The sequence below is a fragment of the Lepus europaeus genome, chromosome 2, assembly GCF_033115175.1.
Source record: "Lepus europaeus isolate LE1 chromosome 2, mLepTim1.pri, whole genome shotgun sequence".
NCBI lineage: Eukaryota > Metazoa > Chordata > Mammalia > Lagomorpha > Leporidae > Lepus > Lepus europaeus.
Genome location: NC_084828.1, coordinates 174,266,567 through 174,280,492, shown reverse-complemented (window position 1 = coordinate 174,280,492; position 13,926 = coordinate 174,266,567). Strand labels below are relative to the sequence as shown.

The following is a 13,926-nucleotide window of genomic DNA, read 5'->3' as shown; positions in this document are numbered from 1 at the left end:
CTCAGTGCAGCAGTGCGTGGCGGGCGCTCAGGCCCTCTGCGGGGCCGGCGCAAGCCAGCCGGGGTGGTCGGGGCGCCCCTCCGGGATGTGCGGACGCAGTAAACGTGGTCGCCTTCCTGGGGGCTGTGGCCGTGGCTGTCTCCTGTGCCGGTGTTCGCCTCCCTGGGCCTCTGCGCCGTCTGGGCCGTGACTTCTGCCGCGCTGGGCGGGGCCGCGGCAGCTGTGGGCATGTGCAGTGCGGGGCGGAGCCCGGGGCCCTGGCGCCCGGGGCCCAGCGTGGTCTGTGCCCGGCAGAGCTGGTGCAACCGGGCCTGGGGAGGGCCGGGCCGGGCCTCAGGGCTGCAGCGAGGACGCGTATCTCTCGTCGTGAGAGCCGAGGCCCTGGAGCCGCAGGGCGCAGGCCTTCTCCCCGAGCACACCGTCTACCACCAGCGTGCACTGGTACAGCTCGCAGCTCCTGCGGGCGGTGGGGCAGAGGTCAGCAGGGGCCGGGCAGTGGCTCCGGCCGTGGGCAGCCCGGGGAGGCCAGCAGGCTGCACCTGGCGGTGAAGAGGAGCTGCAGGCTGACGGAGGTCGGGGGCCCGTTGTGCGGCCGCGCCTCCAGCACGCCGGTGCTCGGGGACACCTCGAAGGCTCCTGCGTGCTTGGCCGGCTCCTGCTGCCCTGCACGGAGGGCAAGGGGGACACAGCGGTGTGGGCCTTGCCCTGTGCCAGCCCCAATGCCTCCCCCAGCCCCAGGGCTCACCACAGCTCCGCACACACCCCTGCTCTGCTCCGCCCTGAGCGGGGCCACCCTGTGGTCACCAGGCATTGGCCCTGGCTGCAGGTGCCCAGCCCCAGCAGTCAGCCAGCAGCGACAGGGCCTGTGGGCCCCTTCCTGGCGGTGTTGGCCCCGGGGACAGGGGGCAGGGGCAGGGCGCAGGGGGCAGGGAGAGCAGGAGTGCCCAGCGGCCCCGCGTACCCATCAGCACGGCCCAGTAGCTCCGGCAGCCGCTCAGGTTCATCAGGCAGACCTCGCGCACCTGCCGCTGCTTTACAAAGCACGTGCCGAAGTCCAGCCAGCTGCTGGAGAGCTGCAGCTCTGGCACGGCCACCACGGCCCGCAGGGGCACCTCCTGGGGACAGAGCCTCGACTCGGCAGGGGCCCTGAGCTGGCCGCTCTGAGACCCGGGACCCTGCCGCCCGTGTCCTGCTCTGGGGACAGCAGGGCGGCCCCGCAGCCCTGCCGGCACCAGAGCCAGAAGCTGGGGCTCTGCTCAGGGCGGGGCCGGGGTGGTGCCCCCTGCAGTCCCTGCCCCCGCCTACTGCCATCCAGCTCCGTGCCCTCGGCCTGGCCCTGGGAGCCTGAGGCAGAGGCCGGGCGTCCTCTCTGCCCGTGAGGGCCCCTTCCAGGAGACTGCTCCGGGCAGTGTCGGGGCGCCCTGGGGCCCTTGTCCTCTTCCGCCCGCCTTCCTCCCTGGGGCCCAGCACTGGCCTGGGCGCTCTGCGTGCCGTAGTCCAGGCGCAGGCTCTGCGAGAACACCATCTCGCGCTCTCCGCGGGCACTCCGCACGATGTCCACCCCGGGCAGCATCTGGTCGGCCGGGAGCGTCTGATAGGAGAGCAGCTCCAGGGACAGCGAGAAGGACACTGGCACCTGAGCACAGGCAGCCGCACTGTCACCTTCCCCGCCCAGAGCTCCGTCCTCCGCTCCCCGGGCCCTGCAGGCCCAGCCGGGTCCCGCTCAGCCCAGGGCACGGCTGCCCGGACACTCGCCCCACTCTCGCTGCCAGGTCTTCCCTTGCCCTCAGAGTCGGGGGGGGGGGGGCAGAGAGGGTCAGGAGGCCGCCCTCAGCCCCTCGCAGGACCTGGGCCCAGGGCAGTCAGGGGCCTCGGCCAGGTCTCCAACTAGGTCGCGGTGGCCGCCGTGGGGAGGGGCTGCAGCAGTGGGGGTCAAGGACACCAGGCTTGGGTGTCAGGAGGCGGCTTGGGCTCCTGCCCCCAAGCACAGGTCCCTGGTACTCAATTACTGAGGAACTTGTTAAAAACGCGTGTCCTGAGGCCAGTGCTGTGGCGCCCGCATCCCGTATGGGCACCAGTTCAAGCCCCGGCTGCTCCACTTCCGATCCAGCTCTCTGGCTTGGGAAAACAGCAGAAGATGGCCCAAGTCCTCGGGCCCCTGCACCCACGTGGGAGACCTGGAAGACGTTCCTGGCTTCCAATCAGTCCAGCTCCAGCCACTGTGGCCATTTGGGGAGTGAACCAGCAGATGGAAGACCTCTGTCTCTAACTCTGCCTTTCAAATAAATCTTAAAAAAAAAAAGTGCCTGTTCGTGAGCTTAACCCAGCCCTTTGCACTTCCGGATGCGGGCCCGGTGGTGCACATTTGTATCCGTCCCTGTGAGCCACTCTTGTGTTCCCGGCTTGGAAACCATTGTCCCAGGCCCAGGAGTGGGTGCAGGGATGAGGGAGGGGAGAGGTGCTGACAGCAATTCAGAGGGGCTTCCTGGAGGACTGGCGGCAGCGAGGAAGTCAGGACAAGCAGGGCGGGCAGGCACAGGGCACTGAGAGGGGGCGTGGCTGTGGACAGCCCAGGTGGGGCGGGTGATGGGGCGTGGCTGTGGACAGCCCAGGTGGGGTGGGTGATAGGGTGTGGCTGTGGACAGCCCAGGTGGGGTGGGTGACGGGGCGTGGCTGTGGACAGCCCAGGTGGGGTGGGCGAGGGGGCGTGGCTGTGGACAGCCCAGGTGGGGTGGGCGAGGGGGCGTGGCTGTGGACAGCCCAGGTGGGGTGGGCGAGGGGGCGTGGCTGTGGACAACCCAGGTGGGGCGGGTGATGGGGCGTGGCTGTGGACAGCCCAGGTGGGGTGGGTGATGGGGCGTGGCTGTGGACAGCCCAGGTGGGGTGGGCAAGGGGGCGTGGCTGTGGACAACCCAGGTGGGGCGGGTGATGGGGCGTGGCTGTGGACAGCCCAGGTGGGGTGGGTGATGGGGCGTGGCTGTGGACAGCCCAGGTGGGGTGCTGCGAGGGGGCGTGGCTGTGGACAGCCCAGGTGGGGCGGGTGATGGGGATTCGGCCTGGACAGGGAGGGCTGAGGGGCGTAACTTGCTGAGAATTCTGGCCAGGAGCCAGACGCCTTGGCCTCGTCTGCACACAGAGAGGGAGGCAGGGCCCTCGGGATGGCTTTCCCTGAGCTGCCCAGGGAGCTTCTTCCTTAAGATTTAGTTATGGATTTATCTGAAAGGCAGGGTGATTACAAAGAGGGAGAGATGAGCTGGGAGAGCGACAGACGGGGTGGGGGGCTTCCATCAGATCCATGTACTTGGGCCACCACTGCTGCCTCCCAGGTACAATAGCAGGAAGCCAGATAGGAAGTGGAGCAGCCAGGACTCGAACTGGCGCTCCATGCTCGGTGTGGAGCCCCTGGCTTCCCCCCCACCTTGCTCTGGCAGTGTGGACTGCAGGCTCGGGTGAGCACAGTGGAGAGGAAGCGAGGCGCCTTGGAGGCAGCGGGGGCAGGGAGCCGTGGTGCCTCGGCCTGTGCCTGTGCAGGTGCAGGGAGCCCTCTGCACAGATGGGGCACTCGGGGCCTGTGCCCCACCTGCATGCCAGAGCCTCAGAGCCAGAGGGGCGGGAGGGAGAGGTCCCCACCACTCCAGGATCCCCAACTCCCAGCTCTGACCCTCGCGGTCCTGTTACCTCTGGTGCCCGCCAGGAGAGGGAAGATCCCTGGTTCACCTGCACCAGGGCACTCAGGGAGGGGGGGAGTCTGTGCCCAGTGGAGGTGCCCACAGCAGGGCGCAGGCCACCCCGGCATCTGCAGCGGGGTGGGGGAGGAGTCGGGGCGTTCGCGGCCCGTGCCGCTCTGTGCCCTGCGTCTGGACTGTGCCTGCAGTGGGGCCTGCGTGTGCCCATGCAGGACGTGGCAGGTCTGGGCAGGCCTGTGAGGGCGGCACGCAGGGGTGCTGTCTGGCCCCAGGGGAGCCAGGGCCTCGGGGCTGCACTGACCAGCATGTTCTCCTGTGGCCGGAGCACCAGCTGCTTGCTCACTGAGACCGTCTCCTCCTCATGGCCTGGATCAGGGGCTCCATGGCCTCGGCCAGCACCGTCTTGAGAGACAGAGAAAGGCCTGGAGGCCAGGAGCCGGAAGTGGTGTGGGATCTCCGTGGTGTTGGTCAGCTTCAGGTGACGTGTGATGACCAGCTCGCTCAGCACCTGCTGGGGGGTGGAGAGCCCTGCCCATCAGACCCAGGGCTGTGGGGAGAGAGTGGAGATCCCCCACCTCAGACCCTGGGCCGTGGGGAGGGGTGGAGAGCCTCCGCCTCAGACCCCGGGCTGTGGGGAGGGGTGGAGAGCCCCCACCTCAGACCCCGGGCTGTGGGGAGGGGTGGAGAGCCCCCACCTCAGACCCCAGGCTGTGGGGAGGGGTGGAGAGCCCTGAACATGGAGAGGCTCAGCTGTGTGGCCCACAGGGACATTTGGGGTGCAGGTGATGGGAGGGGCAGCACACTCACCCCTGCGCAGGGCTGTTTGGGGATGAGGTCGCTGGCCTGGCACCGGAACTCTACGCACCCGCTGGGATCCAGCTCCAAACTCAGCCTGCCCAGCAACAGGTACTCTGCAGCAGCCCAGGGATTGGGGCCCAGCCGCTGGCCACCTGTGGCCCTCCCTCCCTCCCTGTCCCTGGAGGGAGGAGCCGCCCTGCCCACTCACTGTGCCGGCCTCACGTGGCCCAGCAGCTCCAGTCTCAGGGGTCCCACGGCGAAGTCCTGCAGACGCCGCCGCCTCCCCGGAACCTCCCTTTCCACCTGCCGAGGCCGGGCCCCATCACCGGTCAGGCGGCTGCTGCCACCACCCAGGACAAAGGCAGCGGCCGTGGCCCCCGCCCTGGCCAGGGGCCCTCACCTCGCTGTCCAAGCTCATGAAGCCCAGCGCGTAGCCGGTGCACTCCACTCTGTGCTGGACGTCGGGGCCGAGCAGAGTGGGTGTGAAGGAGATGTGGACGGTGCTGCTGCCCCCAGCAGGGACCACCTGGGGCACACAGCGGCTCAGTGCCGGCCCCGCCCCTCGGTGCCCAGTGTGGGACGGCGGCTCAGCCCCGCCCTCACTCACCACCTGCTTGGGGCTGACGCTGTACAGGTGGTCACAGGGCACCCCCTCGTGCCCCTGCAGGACGACCGAGATGATGTTCGGCATGCTGGCACCAGAGCTGCCCGCCACCTGTCGCCAAGAAGTCGCTGGGACTCCCAAAGGGCCACTCCTCAGCGCCCCCCAGTGGCCGGCCGGCCCGCTGCCCCGTGCCGCTCACCGACAGGGCAGCTCCGTGGCTGGATTCTGAGCCTTCCGACAGGCTTGGGGAGGGGGAGAAGCCACGGCTCTCAGGGGTGTCGGGGCACGCGAGCTCGCTCCCCGCCCGCTCCTGTAGCGGGAAGGGGGGCCCGTAGAACACCAGCAGCTCCAGCAGCCGGTCCCCCCTGTCCTCCGGCACGTAGGTCTCCCAGTCCAGGCGGATGTCTGCGGCGAGACCGGGGAGGAGGAGCTGACCAGGTGGGGACACTCAGCGTGTTGGGGGGGCTCCCTGCCACTCCAGTGCCACCCGCAGGCCACTCTGCTCTGTGCCCTTTGCAGTCCTGCCAGACTTGAGCCAGGCCCCTCAGTGTTCTCCCCAGGGCGTCTTCCCCTCTGCCGGTTTGCTCAGAGCCTGGGCTCTCCAAGCCTGCCCCCTCCACCACCCCACCCCGCCCCGTGTCCATCAGAGCCTGGGTTCTCCAGCCCTGCCCCCCTCCACCACCCCCACCCAGCCCCGTGTCCATCAGAGCCTGGGCTCTCCAACCCTGGCCCTCTCCACCATCCCCACCCAGCCCCATGTCCATCATAGCCTGGGCTCTCCAGCCCTGCCCCCCTCCACCACCCCCACCCAGCCTCGTGTCCATCAGAGCCTGGGCTCTCCAGCCCTGCCCCCCTCCACCACCCCCACCCAGCCTCGTGTCCATCAGAGCCTGGGCTCTCCAGCCCTGCCCACCTCCATCACCCCTCACCCTGCCCCGTGTCCATCAGAGCCTGGGCTCTCCAGCCCTGCCCCCCTCCACCACCCCCACCCAGCCTCGTGTCCATCAGAGCCTGGGCTCTCCAGCCCTGCCCACCTCCATCACCCCTCACCCTGCCCCGTGTCCATCAGAGCCTGGGCTCTCCAGCCCTGCCCCCCTCCACCACCCCCACCCAGCCTCGTGTCCATCAGAGCCTGGGCTCTCCAGCCCTGCCCCCGCCCCTCCTCCCTGTGTCCATCAGAGCCTGGGCTCTCCAACCCTGCCCCTCTCCACCATCCCCACCCAGCCCTGTGTCCATCAGAGCCTGGGCTCTCCAGCCCTGCCCACCTCCATCACCCCTCACCCTGCCCCGTGTCCATCACAGCCTGGGCTCCCCAACTCTGCCCCCGCTCCTCCTCCCCCTGTGTCCATCAGCCCCCATCTGCTCTCACTTCCTTCCCCTCCCAGGCTGGTCTTTAGGGGCTGCCAGTATCCCCACACCTCCCTCTGCCCCACCCATCCTTCCACCCTGCAAAGCCTAACCCTGCAGGACCTGAAGAATTTCCCCAAGTGAACAAACATCCAGGCACACAAATCTCTCCCCAGCTGAACCCGGGCCCCCGCACCCCACACCCCCATCTGCTCCCTGATGACCAGGGGCTGGCCCCACCTCGGCTCTCAGAGGGCCTGCGCCAAGCCCGATGTCCCGCCCCAAGCCTGCACATCGGCCTGCACCTGCACCAGCGTCACCCACCCACCTGCCTTCAGTCCTGCTGCTCCCTTCCCTTCTCAAGGACCAGCCGGTCCGGGGCCCCCGCCTGTCCCAGGTCTGACACAGCCAGACCCCTTCGCGGTCACCAGCTCCTCGGGACCCACTGCCCACGGCCGCCTCTGCACAGACACTGGGGTCACTGCACACTTCTCTCGCCAGGCACTGGGCTGAGCCCGGGGGACTCCCCGCTGAACAGGACAGCCAGGGTCACGAGCCTTGGTGTGTCCTGCCAAGGGCAGCCACTAAGGCTGCCACCCTCAGTGGTCGCTGGACGGTCTTGCTTTCGCACAGAGCCACGCGGGTGTGACTTGGAGCCCCCAGGAAGGGGAGGCAGCCGTTGGAGGGCAGGGAGGGTGAAGAGATTCCCAAGTACCCACAGGGAAGACAATAAAGTTGCAAAAAGAAGAGATCAGAGAAGTAGCGAGGTAGGGTGAGGGGGGGTGGACGAGCCCTGTGCCTTTCCCCTCTGAGAGACAGAAAGGGGGGGCTGGGCTTCTGAAAGCTCAGCTCCTGGGGTCAGGGTCGGGCACAGCTGCACCCCACACCGCAGCGTCTGGTTAGAGTCCCGACTTTGCTCCCGATGCGGGCTTCCTGTGAATGCGCACCCCAGGAGGCAGGTGGACGGTTCGAGCACTTGGGCCCCGGCTAGCCACATGGGAGGCTGGGTTGAGGTCCTGGCTGTTGGCTTTGGCCTGCTCCAGCCCTGGCCGTCGTGGGCATTTTGGGGAGTGGACCAAGGAATGGGAACTCTGTTGCCAAAGATGCACACGGCAGAGTCTAACGCTGGGCCTACAGCAGTCACGGAGACACAGGCACCTGCCGAGAGCAGACATCAGGGCCGAAGTGGCGACAGGAGGCAAGGCGGCATTCAAGACCCAAGGCAAGTTACAGAGCCGAGAGGAACGCGGGGCAGGATGAAGACTGGGTTTGTGGGGGAGAAGCCGGCATTCAAAAGCACCAGAAACCAGAGCAGCTGAAGCATCAAGCCCGACTCCGGGAGATGCCAGAAGCTGGTTAAGAAATACGCTCGAAGGGCCGGCACTGTGGCGCAGCAGGTAAAGCCGCCGCCTGCAGTGCTGGCATCCCACATGGGCACCAGTTCAAGTCCTAGCTGCTCCACTTCCGATCCAGCTCTCTGCTGTGGCCTGGGAAAGCAGTGAAAGATGGCCCAAGTCCTTGGGCCCCTGCACCTGCGTGGGAGACCTGGAAGAAGCTCCTGGCTTCGGATTGGCACAGCTCGGCCGTTGAGGCCAATTGGGGAGTGAACCACTGGATGGAAGACCTCTCTCTCTCTCTCTCTGCCTCTCCTCTCCTCTGTGTAACTTTGACTTCCAAATCAATCAATCAATCTTTAAAAAAAAAAAAAAAAGTATGCCAAGGGGGCAGCCATGAACGCGCTCGAGCCAAAAGCAAGCGAAGTCCCAGAGCAGCCTCGTTGGAACCCCAGGAGCTCACAAGCCTCCAACGCTCCCAGAGTCAGGGACCCACAGGCCTGGGGTGGGGGGTGGGGGGCAGGCAGGTCACAGGCTCAGCTCTGCTGCTCGGTGGGGAGAGTGTGAGAATGTGGCTTCTCCGGGGGTCTCTGAGCCGTGGCCCAGGCCACGCTGGTCCCATATGCCCCACAGGCCTCCCCTCCCCACTGGATCAGCCCGTGTGCCCTCCCCGGGAAGCCAGGCCCTCTCCAGGAGCTTCCCCAGTATGCCCGCCTTCCGTTTCACACTCAATGCACACAGCACCCCAAAGGCCCTGGGCAGAGCCCCGGCTGGCCTGTCCCCTTGCACCCCCAGCCCCTACAAAGGGGTCACGAGGGGTGTGTCTGCCCTGTGCACAGTGCCCTTGACCACAGCAAGCATCCGTGGAGTGGCCAAGGACCAAAGTGGCTTGGACAGCCCTGGACCGGTTTGGTCACCCCCAGGGGACTTCCCTGGACAGCTATAGGCCAGCCTCCCCTGAGTGGCCTGCACGGGCCCTCAGCTGCCCCAGCCCGGCTCGCCACCCCAACTGTCTTGCAAGGGTCTCACCACAGGGGCTGGAGTTATTCAGGCGAAGTGCCCTGGTGACTGTGTTTGCTCCAGAGATCTGTGTGCCGAACCTGCAGGCGGGAGACCACGCCCGGCTGAGCCGCAGCCAAACGCACCTGCTACGGGCAGGGGTCGGGCCAGGGCACCGCGGGGGACCGTCCTCGCCCTGGAGTCACCCAGGACCAGGACAGAGAGCCTTTCGTGTGACGCTGCCCCCTGCCCTGTAGCACCGCTCTGGCTCCCTGCCCCCTCGCCCCCGCACTCTGCAGAGCACGCTGATCCCAGGGATCTCAGCCGTCACGTGAGGGGCAGGGGTCGGCCTGCTCGCCACTCCCCACCTGCCCAGAGCCCCCAGCAGGGAAATGCGGAAGGCAGCCACATCCTCGAGGCCTCCCTCCTTCGGGTGGGGCCAGTGGCCCTGGGCCAGCGGGGGAGCCGGGGGCCGAGGCTGAGGGGGCACCTGATGACGCGCTCCTCCTGGAAAAGGCCCGCGGTGCAGTAGGTGGTCCTCAGAGAGCTGACGGGGCAGCCCACCACGGCCATGTGCACGGGGATGATGGCCGGGGGCAGGTCTCCCACCTGCAAGTGCACACAAGCCTCTTGGACGCTGCCACCACGCCCCGGAGCCCACCCTCTCACCCCCAGGCCTCTACTTCTGACCCTGGCTCCTGGCTAACGGCCCGGAAAACCAGCAGAGGATGGCCCAAGTGCCTGGGCCCAGCCACCCACATGGCAGCCCGGAGGAAGCTTCTGGCTCAGTCTGGCCCAGGTCTGGCCAATGCGGCCAACTGGGGAGTGAACCAGCAGATAGAAGACCTCTCTCTCTCTCTCTCTCTCTCCCCCTCCCTCCCTCCCTCTATAACCCTGCCTTTCAAGTAAATAAAAACAAATCTTTAAGAAAGATTAAGCACGTTTTGGTGCAAAAATTTTTTGAGACCTCTATGCATATAAAAGTCTTCAAAAAGTTCATGGCAAATGCATATCATTTAAAAAAAAAAAAAAAAACCTCTGCAGAGATTTCAAAACTTGAGCCTCTCAGCCCTGCACACTCATCCTAGGAGGTGCAGTGGGCAGGGTCTACCCTGCCCACCCCTGTGTCCCACGTAGCACGGGGGCCACCCGGGACCCCAGGACCCCAGGGGCTCCACTGCGCTGAGTGACCGAGTGGCTGGCTGACGGCTTGCGCGGCTGGCTGAGCTCTCCGCCCTGTCCGGCCACTCCCCAGCCTCACTCCGGTCCTGGGTCCGGGCCGGGCCACGCTCCCTTGAGTCCTCTGCCCTCCTCGGCGTGAGACCTGGCGCAGAGGCTCGGCCGCTCGTCAGGACCCCTCCTGCCTGCGGCACCTCGGCCTTCACCCCAGAGGCTGCTGTACCCTGAGCTCAGTGGGAGTTGCCTGGCAACCGGGTGAGGCCTGGAGGCCGAGGACCAGGGGCGTGCGTGTGCGCCCGTGCGTGGCGGGGAGGGGCCTTACCCTGCAGATGAGGCGGTCCCAGTACTCGCCCCACATGTTGGCACAGCCCGTGAGGTCGATGCTCAGCTGCTGGTAGGTTCCCAGCATGCCCTGGGAGATGTCAGGGAAGAAGGCCGCTCCCTTCCCGTGAGCCAGCATGCTCTCCATGAAATCTGGGGGGAGCAGCGTGGACACGCAGCGCCCCCAGTGTCAGCAGGGCTCTGCTGACCACGCCCTTCCGCACCCCGGGAGCCCAGGCCCCAGAGGCCGGGGGCGCAGAGCCCTGCCCCGTCAGCTCCTGTCAGCCTCTGACTCCCTCGGGGCCAGGCCCCTCCCAAATCAAATCTGGGCCCAGGGCACAGCCTTGGGCCCTCAGGGAAATGGCCTGGATCCAGGAGGGCTGCGGCCATCCTGGGGACGGCCTGGGACGGATACCAGGAGGGCCCTGTGCTGGAGCCACTGGCCCATACCCCCCAGGGCCCCGCAGCCCCCGCCCGGGGCCTTACCCCACTGCTCTCGGGTGACCAGCCGCTTTTGAATCCGTGCCGTCTTGAGCAGCGCAGGCGACACGTCAGGCCTTCACCAACAGAGACACAGAGATTGCACCACGGCGGCCGAACCTTACCACAGACCTGAGCCTCGTCCCAGGGCACCAGCACCCCCAGGCGCCCGGCAGAAGGCGGACCTGCCTGCTCCCAGCGGCCAGCTGTCGGGTCTCTCTGCTCCCAGGCACCTGCAGCCCACCTCAGCCTCAGGCATTGCCTCCCGGGAAACCCAGGGGCCTCTAGGCCCGCTCCCTTGGGTGCAGACCCCACCTGGACTCCCGGCTCTCGAGGCCTCTGTGTGCCTGCCCCGCGGCGGTGCTGTCCAGCTTGGGCTCCCTCCTCGTCAAGATGCCCGGCAGCGGGGAGTCACACGTGTGCTGACAGACCGCCCCCCAAGACTGCAAACCAGTGCTTGCCATTTCTGTAGTGTCAACGCCTTCGCTGGGCTGATTTCTAGTCGCGGCCATGCCAAATGGCCGAGGACTTAACAACCAGCTCTCCTGAGCCAGCAGCAGCTGGTGCTGGTACACCGCTGTGTGCGCATATGTACATGTGTGCACGCATGGCCGCGCTGTACTGTGTGCACATGTCCATGTGTGGCTGCATATGTGTGCACAAGCGTATGCACGTGCAAGGCCTGTGCATGCCGGAGCATGTGCGCTGCATGTGCACACGTGTGTGTATGTACACATGTGTACTGCAAGGCATTATTGTGGTGCTGGCGTGCATGCATATACTATGTGAGTGTGTACACGTGTGCCTTGCACACGCATGGAGTGTTGTGCATGTGTGCACACAGCCACACGTGTGCATGTATGTAGCGTGTGCACCTCTATGGACGCGTGTACACACGAGCATGTGTGTCTGTGTGCATGTATACATGAGCACGCGTGTATGCGGGTGCACGGGTAGGCAGCGCTCCAGATCTGGCTCCGCTGTCTGTCACTTGGGGGGCGTCTACTCCCACCTCTGCTCCCCACACGCCAGCCCAGGCAGGCACACCGTCTGACGTCCCCTGGACTCTCCCACACCTTTGTCTGCGCGGTGTCTCTGGTCTTCCATGTCCTGCCTGGTCTCACAAGCCGTCGTCAGCCAGCAGGCTGATCAGTGGCCCCTGCCCCCCGCCCACTCGGTCCTTTCCTCTCTGTGCCTCCCCACGTGGACTGCAAACTCGCACACCCACGCCCGGCCACACCCACCGGGACCACCCCTGCTGGGTGGACACAGGACGTACACGCTGCTCTTCCTGCCCGGCTCGCCGTGGGGGCACCCGAAGTACTCGAACTCCAGAGAGAAGGGGGTCTGGATCGGGGAGCAGTTGGTCAGGATGAACTGGCGGCTCACGCGGGTCCTCAGGGGCACAGCCGAGCCGAAGTCCAAGTGCAGCTCCTCCAGGTCGCCCGGCCACTGCTGTGTGCTGAAAACCCTGCCCGTGCCACGGGCACCGGCCACTCTTGGTCCTCCGAGAGCCGCCGTGGGTGGGGACGCGGGAGCTCCCCGGAACCCCAGCTTGCGTCTGGGGACACCCTTGCCCGTCCTCCCCGACCCCACGGCAGGTCTCAGCCTGCACAAGCCGCACTCAGCCAGTGGCACAGTGGCAGGTGGGCCTCGTGTGGGAAAGCCTGGGCCCTACAGCTCCGTCTGCTGCCTTTTCCCACCTGCCACACACCACGCGTCCCCCACAGGATGGCGGGGCCCCCAGTGCCATCGTGGCCTTTTCCCAGGCGCAGGAATCGGCCACAGTGCGACGCCCTCCCCCTCCCCTGCTGGTCAGCCCAGCCCCCCCCCCACTCACCTGCTGCCTTCAGAGTCCTCTGTGGAGATGGCCATGGTCACCTGCAGGCCCTGGGGTTTCCCGGAGATGCCGAGGACCAGTGGCTTCCTCATGCCGGCCACGTAGCAGGGGAGGGCCAGCTGGGTCAGCTCCTCCTGCGAGGAAGCCCCCCGGGCTCAGAGCCGCGCCGAGGCCTCTGCACAGGACATGGCAGCCCGCGGCCAGGCAGACCCCCCGACAGCCTCGGGAGCAGCTGCACACCCGCTCCGCCGAGGCTGCCGTCAGGGAGACGCCGCCCCTCCGCACGCCAGGCTGCCCTGTGCCAGGCTGGCCCAGCTGCGTCAGGGAACCCGCCGCCTCTTCCCGCGAGAGGCCCACGGGCGGCCCCCTCACCTGGGTCTGGGTAGTCAGCTCCAGCCTGAGCTGGCGCTCCTCTCTGGGGCCCAGCAGGCCGCATCTGGGGCAGATTCTTGACGAGCAGAACTCAGCCTGCTGTCCCAGGAGCTGGCGGAGAGGGAGGGCCTGTGGTCACCGCCTGGGCTGCCACAAGAGACCGGGTGCCGACAGAGGGCCCCGACAGGTGCACCCTCTGCCGGCCTGACAGGGCCGGGCACTGACTGCTGGGGAGAGACTCCCCACCTGCCAGGCCCGCACAAGCTGCCCTGGGAGACCCAGAGTGACCAGGGCGGAGGGCTGAGTCCGCCGGGGCGCCTTCCCCGAGGGAAAGTTGGAGCAGGCGTGCGGCTCCTTCAGGGAGCTTTCCGGGGCCGGGGCCGGGGTGGGCTGGGGGCGGGGCTGGGGGCGGGGCCGGGGAGAGCATCTGCCCCAGCTTGGGGCCCTGGGAGGGTGACGTGCCCTGCACGCCGGCCTCCGGTGCTGTGGCCAGGGCCCTCACCTTGCCCCAGTGGTAGCGCGTGGGCAGGAGCGTGCCGTTGACAAGGGTGACGATGGCCCTGGCGGGCACCCCCAGGAACAGATTGCTGAGCTCCACCTGGCTGCTCTGCAGGTACACGTGGGGCCCCTGCACCTCGGCGTACACGGGGAGGTAGCTGGCACGGGAGGAAAGCAAAGGCGTACAGATCGGAGGGGAGGGAGGAACGCGGTCGCGCCTGTGGGCCTGCCAGGGACACCCCCGGGATCGGTAGTCCACAGCCCTGCCAGACTGGAGGGGGGTCCAGCAGTTACAGGCACAAGGTCCACGCGGGAAAGCAAACAGGTCTTTCACGCTAATGACAGACACGGGCAGACAGGAGCTTCAAATGCCACTGATGACCGCTCAGAAATCGGAGTGCCGTGGTGGTGCCGCCGGGCAGCTGCCCGGTGCTCCCTGCCCGGTGCTGTCCGGTGCTCGCTGCCCAG

The 13,926-nt window shown here is 67.1% G+C and overlaps 1 protein-coding gene across 1 annotated transcript in view; it reads right to left on the bottom strand.

Moving 5' to 3' along the window:
- Nucleotides 1–95: 95 nt before the first annotated feature.
- Nucleotides 96–13,926, bottom strand: part of DLEC1 (DLEC1 cilia and flagella associated protein) — a 59,411-nt gene continuing 45,580 nt past the window's right edge. The window contains exons 20-37 of the mRNA XM_062182718.1: nucleotides 13,463–13,616; nucleotides 12,961–13,071; nucleotides 12,589–12,722; nucleotides 12,028–12,219; nucleotides 10,755–10,825; nucleotides 10,270–10,421; nucleotides 9,259–9,377; nucleotides 8,799–8,869; nucleotides 5,288–5,493; nucleotides 5,092–5,199; nucleotides 4,885–5,010; nucleotides 4,693–4,787; nucleotides 4,494–4,578; nucleotides 3,988–4,194; nucleotides 1,475–1,636; nucleotides 962–1,115; nucleotides 540–663; nucleotides 96–457 (exon numbers count right to left, since the gene is read on the bottom strand). Of these exons, the coding sequence (XP_062038702.1) occupies nucleotides 334–457; nucleotides 540–663; nucleotides 962–1,115; nucleotides 1,475–1,636; nucleotides 3,988–4,194; nucleotides 4,494–4,578; nucleotides 4,693–4,787; nucleotides 4,885–5,010; nucleotides 5,092–5,199; nucleotides 5,288–5,493; nucleotides 8,799–8,869; nucleotides 9,259–9,377; nucleotides 10,270–10,421; nucleotides 10,755–10,825; nucleotides 12,028–12,219; nucleotides 12,589–12,722; nucleotides 12,961–13,071; nucleotides 13,463–13,616 (2,395 nt within the window). The 3' untranslated portion in view covers nucleotides 96–333. The remainder of the gene's footprint in view (nucleotides 458–539; nucleotides 664–961; nucleotides 1,116–1,474; nucleotides 1,637–3,987; nucleotides 4,195–4,493; nucleotides 4,579–4,692; nucleotides 4,788–4,884; nucleotides 5,011–5,091; nucleotides 5,200–5,287; nucleotides 5,494–8,798; nucleotides 8,870–9,258; nucleotides 9,378–10,269; nucleotides 10,422–10,754; nucleotides 10,826–12,027; nucleotides 12,220–12,588; nucleotides 12,723–12,960; nucleotides 13,072–13,462; nucleotides 13,617–13,926) is intronic.